This window comes from Brachionichthys hirsutus, chromosome 10, assembly GCF_040956055.1.
Source record: "Brachionichthys hirsutus isolate HB-005 chromosome 10, CSIRO-AGI_Bhir_v1, whole genome shotgun sequence".
Classification (NCBI taxonomy): domain Eukaryota; kingdom Metazoa; phylum Chordata; class Actinopteri; order Lophiiformes; family Brachionichthyidae; genus Brachionichthys; species Brachionichthys hirsutus.
This window is the reverse complement of record NC_090906.1, coordinates 4,840,666-4,854,614: the sequence shown is the minus strand read 5'-3', so window position 1 is coordinate 4,854,614 and position 13,949 is coordinate 4,840,666. Positions and strand designations below refer to the sequence as shown.

At 44.6% G+C, this 13,949-nt stretch overlaps 2 protein-coding genes across 2 annotated transcripts; both read right to left on the bottom strand.

Moving 5' to 3' along the window:
• Window positions 1-1,381: 1,381 nt before the first annotated feature.
• On the bottom strand, window positions 1,382-4,036 carry il12bb (interleukin 12B, b). Its single transcript, XM_068744745.1, has 8 exons — window positions 3,949-4,036; window positions 3,746-3,847; window positions 3,369-3,551; window positions 2,457-2,562; window positions 2,183-2,352; window positions 1,802-1,959; window positions 1,600-1,718; window positions 1,382-1,450 (listed from the first exon to the last, which is right to left on the bottom strand). The coding sequence occupies exons 1-8, from the start codon at window positions 4,034-4,036 to the stop codon at window positions 1,411-1,413; spliced, it is 966 nt and encodes a 321-aa protein (XP_068600846.1). The 3' UTR covers window positions 1,382-1,410.
• Window positions 4,037-6,807: 2,771 nt separating this feature from the next.
• ubtd2 (ubiquitin domain containing 2) lies at window positions 6,808-13,212 on the bottom strand. Its single transcript, XM_068744723.1, has 3 exons — window positions 13,112-13,212; window positions 10,764-11,000; window positions 6,808-8,053 (listed from the first exon to the last, which is right to left on the bottom strand). The coding sequence occupies exons 1-3, from the start codon at window positions 13,179-13,181 to the stop codon at window positions 7,542-7,544; spliced, it is 819 nt and encodes a 272-aa protein (XP_068600824.1). The 5' UTR covers window positions 13,182-13,212; the 3' UTR covers window positions 6,808-7,541.
• Window positions 13,213-13,949: the final 737 nt, after the last annotated feature.

Below are 13,949 nucleotides of genomic sequence, written 5' to 3'. Positions count from 1 at the left end.
GCGTAATGATGGAGACTGTGACGCTCTGTTGTATTCATTGCTTATTTATAGCTACAGGAAAATACTTTGTAATTTCACAGGTTTATCCTAAAGATCCCATATTATGAAAAACTCACCTTTCCCATGTTTCTACACTATTATGGAGGGTTTGGGTCCTTATCAACCCAAAAACAGCTAAATAAACCATCCAGTCAGTCCTGTGTAGTTTGCGTAGTTCTGTAATCACCTCCTGAAACGCGTCTGGCAGAAATCCTTGTTTATGTTACGGCCCATTGTTAGAATGTGCACAACATATGTGTGTGCACATGTATGCACATTCATGTGTGCAGCTGGCACTCTTCCTTCTTCTAATACCTTTAGATTATGTTGCCAGAAGGCACTTGTTAATATGAATAATTTCCAATTGTGTCGCCCTTTGTTTGGAGCCAAGAGGGAAACTACAGACTTGCAACAACAGTTCATCGATGTTGTCTTTTGATCTTTTCATTTTTTAAACCCGCTTGTCCGTAACTGGGTCACGGGTAGTGCTGGAGCCTATCCCAGCATTCTACAGGCGAGAGGCAAGGTACGCTCCGGACAAGCCGCCAGTTCATCACAGTGTCTTTTGTGGTTTCAGTCCTTTCTTTGTTTCTTTGTTTCTGCTCCAACAGGCGTTTAAGAATCGGGACCCTCGACCAGTCATTTAGAACTGAAGAAGCCTGCCAGGCTCTTCAGTTCACCTCTCTTGGATGAGAAGTGTAACGTTGTTCTAAACGTTATTATAAAGTTGTTCTCGCCAATGAAATTAACAGGTCCCTGATACCTGCTGCCCAGGGCACTAAATATATTCCTTGCCATTCACCAAGTGCACAGATCACAGAGGAGAGGTGCTGATAACGGGCGTGGCTGGAGAGGTATGCGGTAAAGCGAATATTCTGCCAGAGTTGGCGGGGGGGGGGGGGGCATTCTGGATGGTGTGGCAGTGAGCGCTAGGCGAGTCTCCTCAACACCAGCTTCATAGTCCTCTGACGAGGACCGGACCCCGTGGGCCGATCTCTTATACTTACAACAGTAATATGTATGTGTGTGTGTGTGTGTGTGTATCCATGATATCCTAGCTGTAATTATATTCTACCGTAGTGAAACATTTCATCACAATAAAAAAAAAACATCAATTGATAATCATGTTCAGCAATTTATTAAGAAATGTTAAACATTTTAAAATTATTTGTTTGCAGATGGAATTTGGGATTTAATAATTGATTTCACCAATATTACAAATATTTCTTTTGAACATTGTGCTATGCGGTAACAAAGGAACGACAGCATGATAAATATTAATAGTAAAAAAATATATATTATGCATTCTCACATTTATACTTAAAATGTTGGAAGACAAAAAACCCTGACGCCGTCTATCCTTGGTTTTTCTCATGGCTCCGGTTGACAAGTCAGATGAGGCTTTTTCACTCTGGGAACAGGAATGAAGCAGCATGGGTAAGAATCTTTGGCGTCATATTGGTGGTATTATTTGGAGAAATTGTACAGTTGCATAAAAATGACATATTTGGAAGCAAACTGGGTCAAACCAGTACCTACTCCCATCGCTAATATACCTACATGCAGTGGCTCCATGGGCTGAATGGGCCGTTGGTATATCTGTCCTGAGCGCGCACGCAGAATACGTACTTCCTGGTTTTGTAATCAACCTTATATGTCGTTTCCTCAGACGTGGTGTGCTGCACAAAGGAAGTGAGAGTCAGAAAATGTACGTTTACATTAACTAAGTGTAAACTGGAATCTGATCATCATCATTAATTACCAGAATGGAATCTTCACTGTCACAGTTTTGTTTGTTACGGACCATCTTGACCTGGAAGTGCAGCCTGAAGTAGGTGCAGGGCTTCTCCCAGGAATCTGGGTAGCTCCAGCTGAAGTTACCATTGATGATGCGTAGGTTAGGGACTTTTTCTGGCCTCACTATATATGGGGCGATGAATGAGAGGAAGGAGGTGGAGAAAGAAAAGCAGGACAGATTAGATGAGATGAGTCAGAGGGCAGTAAAGGTGGATGATGGAAGCCCTTATAACCAAACTACATAAAGATTTATTGTTAATTTCCTGACCAAAATAAGTAAAAACAAACGAACAAATAATAAACGCCTTTTTTTGGGGGGGAAAGATGCCAAATTACAATCGCTTACCAATATCTCTGAGGTAGAAGGCCTTTTTGTAGGCCTCCAGTAGAGCGTAGCTGTACATGTAAACAGTGAGAGAGATGCCGTGCTTCTCCTCTCTGTATGGGCAGTTGGCATGCTGGCAGCTAAGGCCTGATCCATCAGCATTCAGCTCACAGGGAATCTGTTCCAAATTCCTAAAAGACAGAAGAATGGTTGGCAGGAATATCTGGAACAGGACTCGTGATCCGGTGGACATTATTTGGACGAGTGATGCGGGAGTTTGGGGTTTGGTCCTCACCATTCTGCCTTCACCAGGAGTACAGCAGCGTGGGATCTGGACCGTGTCTTTTTCCAGGTGCACTGGAAGGAGCCTGTGTAGTTCGGTGCCGAGCAGTGGATGTGACCTGGAGGAGCACAGACACCGTCAACACCTATATTCACCTCCGCCCAGGTAAATCTGTCTGTCTGTTAGCAAGATAACGCAAAAGGTTACAGACAGAACTTGATGACATTTTAAGCAAAGGTTGGGAATGTTACCAGGAACAGATGATACAATTTGGTTATTATTCAGAAGAGAGCCTGGATTCTGGATCACTTTGAAATTTCCGGAAACATTGCAGTCAATGGAGCTTCAAAATGTGCTCCTCAATATGTCGGTTGATTATATTATGTTTATGGATTTTGACACAGTCATGTAAGGTGGGGGCGTCTAACTCATCCGGATCGGATCCAGAATGAGGTCAGGAAGAAATTATTACAATTTTAACATTGAAAACTCCATTTACGGATTCAAAGATCAGTTAAAATGTTTTACTTTTCATGGTTGGTGTATAAAGATACCAAGAACAATTTAGAACCTTTTGGTGATGATCCAGATTACCATGTTGACGGTGTAAATCTAATGATGAGGGGAATGAGCTGCTTGGCGGAGGTCTGCGCTCTCTGCGTGCTTTTCTCATTGTGTTTAATCTCTCTGTTATGTTTTGGAGAAGGTTCTTTATTAAGTTCCAGTATTATAAAAACTAGTAAGTTAAAGCGAGATCCAGTAATCAGATATCAATGGGGTTACTGTGAAAAAGCCAGATAACTCAGACGATCCATATCAACTGTAACAGGATATTTAGCATTTTGTTTGATCAATAAAGCAAAACAATTTTTTTTTCCGATAAATGTGTGCAACGCCTCCCTCCCTCCATTTTCCTTCTCTTACCTTCTTCTGGGGATTGCTTTTCCAGTATCACAAGCCTGTTGTCTGGGTTTAGTCGGACCATGATCACAGTGTGGTTGAGGTATTCTCCATTTTTGCTGAGGTGACAAGTGTAGTTTCCTCCATCCTTGTCCTCCACCAGGACCTTGACTTTGTTTCCCTGCAGAGCCGGCTCGAGCTCCAAGCCTGGGGGAAAAGGACATGATGAAACCAATGCTTCAGAATATCGTGCAAGACACCAGAACACTGTCGCCTGACCGAGGAAACCATTTCCAGTGTTCTGTATTTCAAGATTTGGCAGCATCGAATCATAGCCTGCTAGCAGAATGGCTCAGGTGCTAAGAGACGGATTAGGAGGAGTGGAAGCGGAGATGTGTTACCGTTTTTCTTCCAAAACAGAAGCTTGTTCTGATGAGCTTCTCCGCAGGTGAGAGGGACATGCACCTTGGTACTTATTTCATGCGGCACCCTCAGGACCAGAACTAGTGACACACACAAACACACACACACAGCTTGAATCAACATTTGCTGCATGTTTGGCGAAGAGACAAATGCAAAGAAATGAAGAAATGACATCACCGACCATTTTTCATCAGAACCTCCGGCTGGTCTTGGGTGCTCACAGAGCAGACGCAGCTCATTGTGTAAATCAGGGGCACGAGGAGAAGCATCTGGAAGAAGGGGAGCGAAGCATTATTACTTATATCTTTTATTCATTTCACATCTGGACAGGTCGACGCTTCAATGCGCTCGAACACCCTTGTTCCTCACAATAAGGTGAAACACGAGGCTTTTCACCAGCAAGTTTCTGACGAGTAAAGAGTGTAACTGTGGCTGTCAAATGGTTTTTTTTTGTTTAACCCTTTGACAGAACATTGTCTACTTGTGACCTTTGTTGCTGTTGCATATTAACTTTGAACTAAAGCTGAAGTAAAGCGATCAAGAACGTTACAATAAAACTGTACGGTAATAAGAAGCTGATATTCGACCCTTCCGGTTTATTTGGCAACCCTTTCTTGGCTACTGCTAAAGCAAAGCATGGAACCACAGTTCTTCTAAGGAACCCTAACACTAATATTCTGCATGGAAATGTGTTTCTATTGACCGAGACAATACTTAAATCCAACTGTAACCAAAACTTACAGATATATGAAATAACACTCATCTGATTATCAATTAATGTGGACTAATCTCATATAGTGACCTGACAATTATCCATCAGTGATGATCAGGAATACACTATACAGGGACAAGTCCTAATTAATTAAACATACGATTTGAATACTTATTGTAGCGTCAACTTTATGATGCCCTTTTATTGATCATCTATTAATGAGGTGAGGTCTTACCTTGACGGCTGGACTGGTGCAAATCGATTCCCAGTTGAAAACAGACTCGCTGGTTGTGTGTTTGATGCGTCTGCTCGAATTCAAATGCCACCTCTGCTTATATGTGTGCCAGAAGTAGAACTGAAAAATTCCCAACACACTAAAGAGGAACTTCTGTCTGTGAAACAACAGACAGAAGTAACTAAGGTTACTGTGTAACCTTAGAATATGATGAAGTAAAAATAAGACTACAACTATTTGACCTATGAAAGAGTAAGTGTAGTTCATGGTGTAGTTTTAGGACCCCTGTGCTTATGGTCGGCGTGTTTATTTGATTATACGGTTTGGAGCAAGGTCACCATGGCCGGGGCTAAACATTCCTAGTCTCTCTATGCCATGCGACGCCACGGCCACGCCTGGGAGGGAAGTCGGGACAGAAACCTCAAGGGAAAAGGGAACTTCAAACGTCTGCTCGTGACGGAAGCATGATGGCGGTGCTTCACCGGGCCGGTGAGAGTTCTTAGGAAGAAGAACAAGAAGAAAGAAAAAGTGCAATAGATCAGACCGCCATTGAAAGAACTGGAAATAAAGCAGAAATCACTTTTTAGAAGTGAAACAGAGCGTGGATTCGATCCGTCAATAGAATGAACACATTGTTTATTCCTACAGAGAATATCATGTGTGACTGAAACAGTTCGGAATCCACCTGTGCAAATACTTCTGGAGAAATGACCGTTGTTCAACTCATCAGTGAAAAGCAGCTCGTGAAGACGGAGCCTCCCGCTGCGCGTGTGTCTTTAGACGGGACATCTCCGCACACGAGGCGTGGAGCGGAGCGACTGGTTTCTTTTGCCCGGAGCTTCCCAGAGTCTCAGATGCCCCTTCGGCAATTTCATCGGTGAAGATGAATAAAGGACTCGTCTCTTCCGGGCCGGTGTAAACGTCTCTTAACAGGAAAATTCATGTTGAAACGATGATCTGTGGGACAAAGTTGTTCTTTCATGACGGCAGCGGAACTTTTAATTGGATTGTCTCCACTTCCCTTCCCCCACTCTGCAATAACATTCAAGAACTTTACAGTTTAATGACACACAGCTTGAAGCCACGCAGGTTAGTTCCGCCTTCCTTCCGTCTTGTGCATTGGTTGTAAAAGCTGGGAACGCCAGTTGGCAGCACTTCTTGCATCATAATGGTTTTTCTCATGGAATTGTCCATGTTCTGCTTGGCTGAAAAGCATCGACATAAAAGGAGGAATATTCAGTAGTTTATAAAAGTAAAAGATCTAAATATACTATGCCAAGCACGTGTAGTAATTAACATTGTAAGCAAGCAACCAATTCAGCGACAGTTCAGACAAAACTCCAACACAAAAACTTGTTTTGTGTATTACTACACCAAAACAATACGTGATGAATTACAGAGAGCCTCAGAGATGCTAGATTTACTGGCATGGAAGGCGGCGTCCATCGCCTGGACTCATCCTGGCTTCAGTGAAGATGACACCGAACAATAAGAAAAAAACATCCCAGCTTTAATAGTTCAGCAGGTTTGCAGTACAGACATTGTCAGAACTTTGCAGGCAGTGTAAAAACAGTACCGGTATATAAAATAAATAAGTATTTAATCGGAAAAAATAGGTAAAAGTTTGAAATAATATTAAATACGTAGTTTAGCCTTTATGCCAAACTACGTATTTACCTTACTTACATTATTAGCAAGGTATCAATCTCATATAATGAGGCTAAATTAAATTCCCCAAAATGTCTTATTTCTTTAAATGTTATAATGTAGATGACGACGCTCCAGTTCAGGAATCTTTTCAGATACAATCTAATTTAGTTTCTTATGATCTCTGAGCTTTGATAGTTATTATACTCAACAGGAAAGTAATCCTTCACTTGGTGGACTCACACATTTATGTGCTGCGTTACACGGTCCCTTTTTTTTTTACTGAGATGTAGCATGCATCAAATTGCATATTTTTTTAGCTCTAACAATGATTATTAGCCATAAACAGGCACTGAAAGACGACAGCAGAATGTAGATTGCATATTAAAAACAACTCAAGTCAAGGATTCAGACAGAGTCAGAGGAATAGAAACAACGACCAACTTTAATAAAAAAAAACAATCTATCTTTCATCAAAATATGCAACTGTGTTTCTGGTGTTCCAGCCTTTTGTCACAAGAACAAGTTGTGTTTTGAACATAAGTGAATATCCACGCTCTCTCTCTCTCACACACACACACACACACACACACACACACACACACAGCCAGGCAGACTACTAATGATTATTACTCTGATTGTTCTTTGAAGCAGAATAAAATAAGCAGCTAGTCGCCCGTCGGCTCGCTGGAACATTCTTCGTGCCGCCCGACTGCAAATTCTTTACACATCAATGTTTCGTCATAGATTTTAGCATAGTGACGGAATTTTTATTTATTTATTCATGTATAACCAAAAAGACCTGCCTGAACTGTTAGGATTGTGACGCTTTCTAAACTGCTCGTGTTGAAATGAAAGAACATGTAAAACCCTGTAGCCTCGAGCAGAAATCTGCAGAACCAGCTCGACCAGAGCGCAGAACTCGAATGGAAACGGTAAAGGAAGGAAACCCTTCAAGTCATCGATCGAAGTTCTCTCTTTGCTCATCGGTTCCTTAGGAACAGCTAAAAAGACTTAAAAAGGTCAACGTGTAAAACCAAAAGTCTCATTTAAATAGTCTGTTTGTTCCAGCAGTCGGCTTCTGCCCACAGAAAGCCCTTCAGAGAGAGAGAGGAGTCCGAGCTCCTTTGTCCTTCTCTCTTTATCCTCCTCTTTAGTCCGCGACTTTCGGCCTTCCTGGTTAATTTTCCACCGATGTGGGCCTCTGTGGCACCGAAGCCACGCCCTCCACGGCTACCGGCCCAGTGGCCTCTGGCGTGTGTCCCGGTGCCGATACTGGCTCTGGTGCTGGAGGCTGGCTTATGATGACCTGCACCACGTAGTCCCTGGAGATGTTGAGTTGGTCCAAGCGCAGCCTGTCAGTCAGAGGCCGACCTGAGAAGAACCAGCGCTGGGACGCCGCAGGCACGCCTTCGTGACTTTGCAGGCGACGCTTCATCACGCCGACCGTGTCCGCGGATCGGACCGCCAGCCGGATGTCACGCCCCGTGGAAAGCCGGAGCCGGAGCTGGCACTCCCCTCCTGAAGCTGGATCACTGGCACTGCCTGCGGAGGGATCCGCCGCCCCGGAATCGGGATCCGAACAGTCGGGCTCCTCGGATCGCTCTTCAATCATGTTGACTGGAGGAGAGAGGCAGTAGACTGGCAGCTGGTATCGATTTCCCAGTTCATCGTAACATTCCGTCAGAGCGCCTGGAAGAATAGGGGGGGGGGGGGGGGGGGGGGGGGGAGTCAAACCCTGGCTCTGGACAAATTGTCAACTGTCTTCAGCGTCTCAAAACGTTCTCTTCCCAAATGAATGCTCGGAATAATTCATGCTCCCGGTTTGATCATGAACGTGGTGCATTCTGTACATTTCCATGGCTGCCTTCGTAAACGGAACGTTAAAAGGGTGGTTTTTTTCTGAACTCTGACATTCCATTGACATTTCGCATTTCGCTTTGGTGAAATGAAATGAGGAATTGAGAATCCGAAACGCTTGAAAATGAGGAAAGGTCAGTGAGTGAAAAGGAGAAGGGGAAGGTCGTGTCTGGTTTAATACTACAATAAAAACATGACACCCTGCTGTGATTCAGACAGACGTGGTGGGGAGAAGGGGAATCAAGATGCAGTGAGGAGGAGTTATCACTGCACACACAGAAACTTAGGGGGGGGGGGTTCTTTAAAAGGATTTCAGACTGAGGCCCCTTAATGCCATTACTTTAGATAATGAAGAAAATGTGAAACATCCCGTTTCCCCCCCAACAGTTTATATTTTCAAGTTTGTAGTGATGGTTTTCATTTAAAAACAAACAATCTAGAAAAACAAGTAAGCGAGGACAGACCTCCACCAAGCAGCTCATTCCCCTCCTAATTGGATTTACACCGTCCACATGGTGATCTGGATCATCATCAAACGGTTCTAAATTGTTCTCGGCATCTTTATACACCGACCATGAAAAGTAAAACTAAATCAGAGTTGATGTGTTTTTTTTTTAACTGATTTTTTAATCCATACATTTTCAATGTTAAAATATTTTATTTTTTCCTGACCTCATTCTGGATCAGACCCAGAAGACATTTTGCATGACAGTTCATATCAGACCCTTCTATGACTGTGATTCTCGGCGAGTTAATTGGATGCTTATTTTACAAGATATTTATTTTAAAAGCCTCCATTATAAGTAAATGAGAAAATCCGGATTTTCTTGTTGGAATCAGACAAGCATCCGGATCGCTCAAAATACCCCCCCCCCCCACGTGGTAGAGGTAAAATTAGAACAACGGTGAAAACTCTCGCTCCACATCCGTTGTAACTAGTATTTAAAAATGTCACGCCATTGATCCTGATGCTCGGAGGCTTAGATTACAGCTGGAGCCACTGGTGGGACTTAATGAGTACTGCGGTAAATTAGACAGTGCTGAGTCAGCAGAAACTCAAGGGAAGCTGCTCTCTGTTCTCCAGACGACGGCTGCCGCGGTAAAGGTGAGGGCAATCAGGCTTCGTCTCGGGTTACCGCCCACCAGAGTTAGCGAAACCAAGAGAGTAAAGGGTGGAAGGAGAGTGAAACCGGCATTCTGTGTGTGGATGTGGGTCGCAAGTCCAGCAACTCACACTGAGGACGCAAGAGATATGGTGCAAAAGAAAAAAACTCAACAAGAATCAACCCAGTTTGACAGACTGACTATGAATCTTCTTCATCTTTTTTTTCCGGCTTGTCTCCTGAGAGGTCGCCACAGCAACCCAACCTTCTCCACTTCACCCTGTCCTTTGCATCGTCCTCCCCAACACCAGCCACTCTCATGTCCTCCCTCACCACGTCCATGTATCTTCTCCTGGGTCGTCCTCTAGCCCTGTTCCCTGGCAGTTCCATCCTCAGCATCCTTCTACCGATATAGTCCCTGTCTCTCCTCTGGACATGTCCAAACCATCAAAGTCTGGTCTCTCTGACCTTGTCTCCAAAATGTCTAACCTTCACTGTCCCTCTCATTGTCTCATTTCTAATCCTATCCAACCTGGTCACTCCCAAGGAGAACCTCAGCACCTTCATCTCCTCCTCTTCTAGCTCCGCCTCCTGTCTCTTCCTCAGCACCACCGTCTCTAAGCCGTCCATCATGGCTGTCCTCACCACCGTCTTGTAGACCTTTCATATCGACTATGAATATGGATGAAAATAAAAACACCTTTCACCTAAACACTTTTTTACAAATTACTTTGAGCAGGATGTCCGGGGCCCAGATTTATTGATTAGGTTGAACGACAACCGTTTGCTGCCGCGATTCTGACGTTCAGCGATCATATGAATTTACGACGGCATTATCTAACGAAAGCAGGTAAAAAAAAAACAAACAAAAAAAAGATGTTTTTAAATAATGAATCATCATCACAGTGTTTATGTTAGAAACACTTTTAAACTGATCTTATTGATACATTCTTTGCAGGTATGATCTGTCCATTGATTTAACCAGAAAAGGTAATAATGGACGTACCTTTAAACGTAACGTTTAAACGCAGCTACATTTCAATATGTCCGCCACATCCCGAGTTTGACGTGAAGGAGACATCTTTAAAAACTGGAAAATGATTCATCCAAAAGCTACTGGCAGCTGAGAATTTGTTATTTTTACCGGCCAGGGTGGTAAACAATCCGGCTAAACGGTAACAGTTGGCCAATTAGCATAATAATTATTCCCACCTTCCCCACAGGCAGCGATTCACCCGCAGCGTGTCCGTACGCATCAGAACTAGCACACAGAACAAGATCTGCAGCTTCTACTTCCCGAGTTGTCATTTCTCTCGAGAAGCTGAGAAGAGGGAGATTAACTTGTCCTACATTAAAATCCAACAAGCTGCATTTCACGGACAATAAAGCAAACGCCGTGAACCATCTATGACGTCTACCGCTCTGTGGCGTTGTGCTACCGTGAGGCAGGGTGATGCTGGCCCCGTCCAGGATGGCTTGAGCCAGCAAGTGGTCACTGCTCTCAAAGGCGCTGGCCGCCGCCCGCAACGCATCCCAGATCTCCTTCCTGCCCTCGAACGCCGGCGCCGTATCCCAGAATTCATCCCGCTTGCTGCGCAGCTGGCCTTCGGTCATTGGGTAGTCGCTTTTCCATTTAGGCCGCTCTCTCTTCAGGGCCTGGTTACGCCCTAGAGCCACTGGGAGGAGGAATGAGAGAGAGAGAGAGGAAAGATGGAGAGAAAGGAAATGGAGAGAAAGACAGGCAGGGGGGGGGGGGGGGGGGGCACACAAAAAGAACAGAAAAATAAGAAGTTAAGAGTACACTCAAAACATCTTTAGAGATTATTCTAACCCACGACTTCAGAAAGAAATGAACAACAACCCGCTATAAACGTGGGGGCAGGGGGGGGGGGACAAACTCCCTCACACACTCAGACAGAGCCCAACCGGAAACCCAAGTGTCCCGTTAAAGGGCTGGGACTAACACATCTGGACCAACACAGCAGCAGAACAGTCTGTGCGTGTGGGAGTGTGTGGGAGCACACAGAGAGCGAGGAAGACGTCCCGATGAAGGTGTCGAGTTACACCTGCTGCCGATACACACGCTCTAAAACGAGGACGCAGCACGCTCCGGTAGCGCCGCCAACCTTCGCCTGCCTGTCTGAAGACAACAGAGCCTCGAGCTAACAGACTGACTTCGCGTGCTCGCCTGCCTCTAGCGCCAAGAAGCACCTGCAAACAAGAACGGCACATTGTTGAAAGAGTAATTGTCCTTTAATCACATGAAAAATGACAACGTAAATATTAAGTACGGGTTTCTTTTGCGTGGTTATGGTTGCACATTTTCACTTTTCAGTTTCGATCAGTGGTGATATGAAAATAGCTCTATCAATATGTCACATTTCATTCTTAACCAAAACATTTTTTTAATCAAGCTTTCTACAGATAGACGGACGGACGGACAAACGGACGGATGGCGCCAACAGACCCCTCGATGGTACAGCAGGTTGGCTCTATTGTTACAGGCGTGCACTCCTGGACAGATAAAGGGATCTCTGAAACCAGTTTGCACGACACCACGACCCGTGCATCTGCAAAATCGTGTTGCTTTCTTGCAGAATGCTGTGTTTTAAGGATACGTAATGCACAATCCACTGATTTTAGACTTTATTACTGCATCATGTGTAAACAATACCGACTCAGTATTGATGCATTGAGGTTTTCCACTACTTTTTCTGGATCATTTTGCAGATGGGAGGTTTTGCATTTCGGGTGATAAGACAGGACTCGGAGTTAAGGTTAGCATTAGCATCTGTAGATGTTCAGCACTCTCCAGCCTAACCCTGACCCAACATTAGAATACCTCACTGGCCATTCCTGAGATCCTTTCTCAAGACCAGTCAACCAGAAAACTACAGTTTTGTTTGATGTATAATATATCTCCTTGTTCAATGTGGCTAAGAATTTTAGTGCAACATCCCTAGCCCAAGCTAAGGGAACTTAAAATTAAATGAAAGCCATTCAAACTGTCTGCTCTGTGCGCAACACCAGATTTAATGAAACAAACGCATCTCGATGGTTGAACCAGTCACAGGCAGGTTGCACTATTATGACAGGAACAAAAAATAATAATGATTTCATGCGAAATGCATCACACAAAAACACGTTTCCATGTCTCACAACCTTAAGTGTGTATTGCTCAATAAAAGCCTTGCGTTCATCTGCTCCTTTCAGGCCTTCAGCTAAACTCCGTAATAACGGTCCCGTCTCCCCCCCCCCACCCCCCCGCGATGCTGAAGCAGCAAATAAGTTTTTCACGCCTCTTCTTTTTTTACCAGCGAGCACTTTTCCAGCTCCAAAAACCCTCGCATATACCCGGCAGAAACAAAACGCCTCAGCGCAGCTTGTGCTAAGCTAAGCTAAGCTAAGCTAACGGTAACTTGTAAATAAAACTGTCTTCCCTGCTTCCCGTCTCGCGACCCACATTCGTTAACGCTGAACGGCTAGCGGAGCTAACTATGCTACACCCAGCCGGCTAGCTGCTAAAACGCCACGAACAGAAGGAAGGCACAATTAATATCCCCCCCCTCACCCCACTTTATTAAGTAGTAGTGACCCCGATATATCCCCGCTTCTCGTCCTCCTCTCCCGGGGAGACACCCAGGAGGGCTGCGGTGTGTGTCTCCAGTGTGTCTGGCTCGGGTAAGGGGACCTCCAGCCAGGACAACACGCAGGAAGCCTGGAGGAAGTCTCCCTCAGAAGCCGAGCTTGTAGCCGCGTAGACGCGCCGACAGGACACGCAGCTTACCTCCAGTGCCGTCCGAGTTCTCGTTCAGGCTGCCCGAGGAGTCGTGGTGGCTCCCCACGCAGCCACCCATGGATGTTCCGGCAGAGCCGCCCGGGCTTAGGTAGCTCACCCCCGGCACGCAGCGAGAGCTACATCCACTGCCCCCCCCCCCACCCCTTCTCTCTCTCTCTCTCTCTCTCTCTCTCTCTCTCTCTCTCTCTCTCTCTCTCTCTCTCTCTCTCTCTCTCTCTCTCCTGTCCTCCCTCCTTCTCCCCTCCCATCTAACTCGCACCATTGGTGGGGAGAGGAGAGCATCATCTTCATCACCGTGAGGGGGGGGCTCACATCGTTACAAGGTGACCGACGTGGAGGTGTGAGAACAAAGGACTCCATCCTGCTGTCACAAAGCACGCAGCTTTCATTAGTGACACTGATGAAGACTGCAGCCTCCATTGAAAGTGAACTATTCTATTCCATTCTATTCAAATCTATTCTATTCTATTATGTTCGGTTCTATTCTATTATATTATGTTCTATTCTATTCTATTCTATTCTATTCTATTCTATTCTGTTGTTCTGTTCTATTCTATTCTATTCTATTCTATTCTATTCTATTCTGTTGTTCTGTTCTATTCTATTCTATTCTATTCTATTCTATTCTATTCTATTCTGTTCTGTTCTATTCTATTCTATTCTATCGGACACGCACTGGGACGTTTTGATGGCCTCTCAAGCTCCGATCCATTATTATTTGTTACTATATTTATTTAACGTTTTGCAGGCCAATTCAGAAATGTCATCATATTTCTAAATCAGGTTAATCCACCTCACACGGAGGGATTTTTTTTATTTATCTATA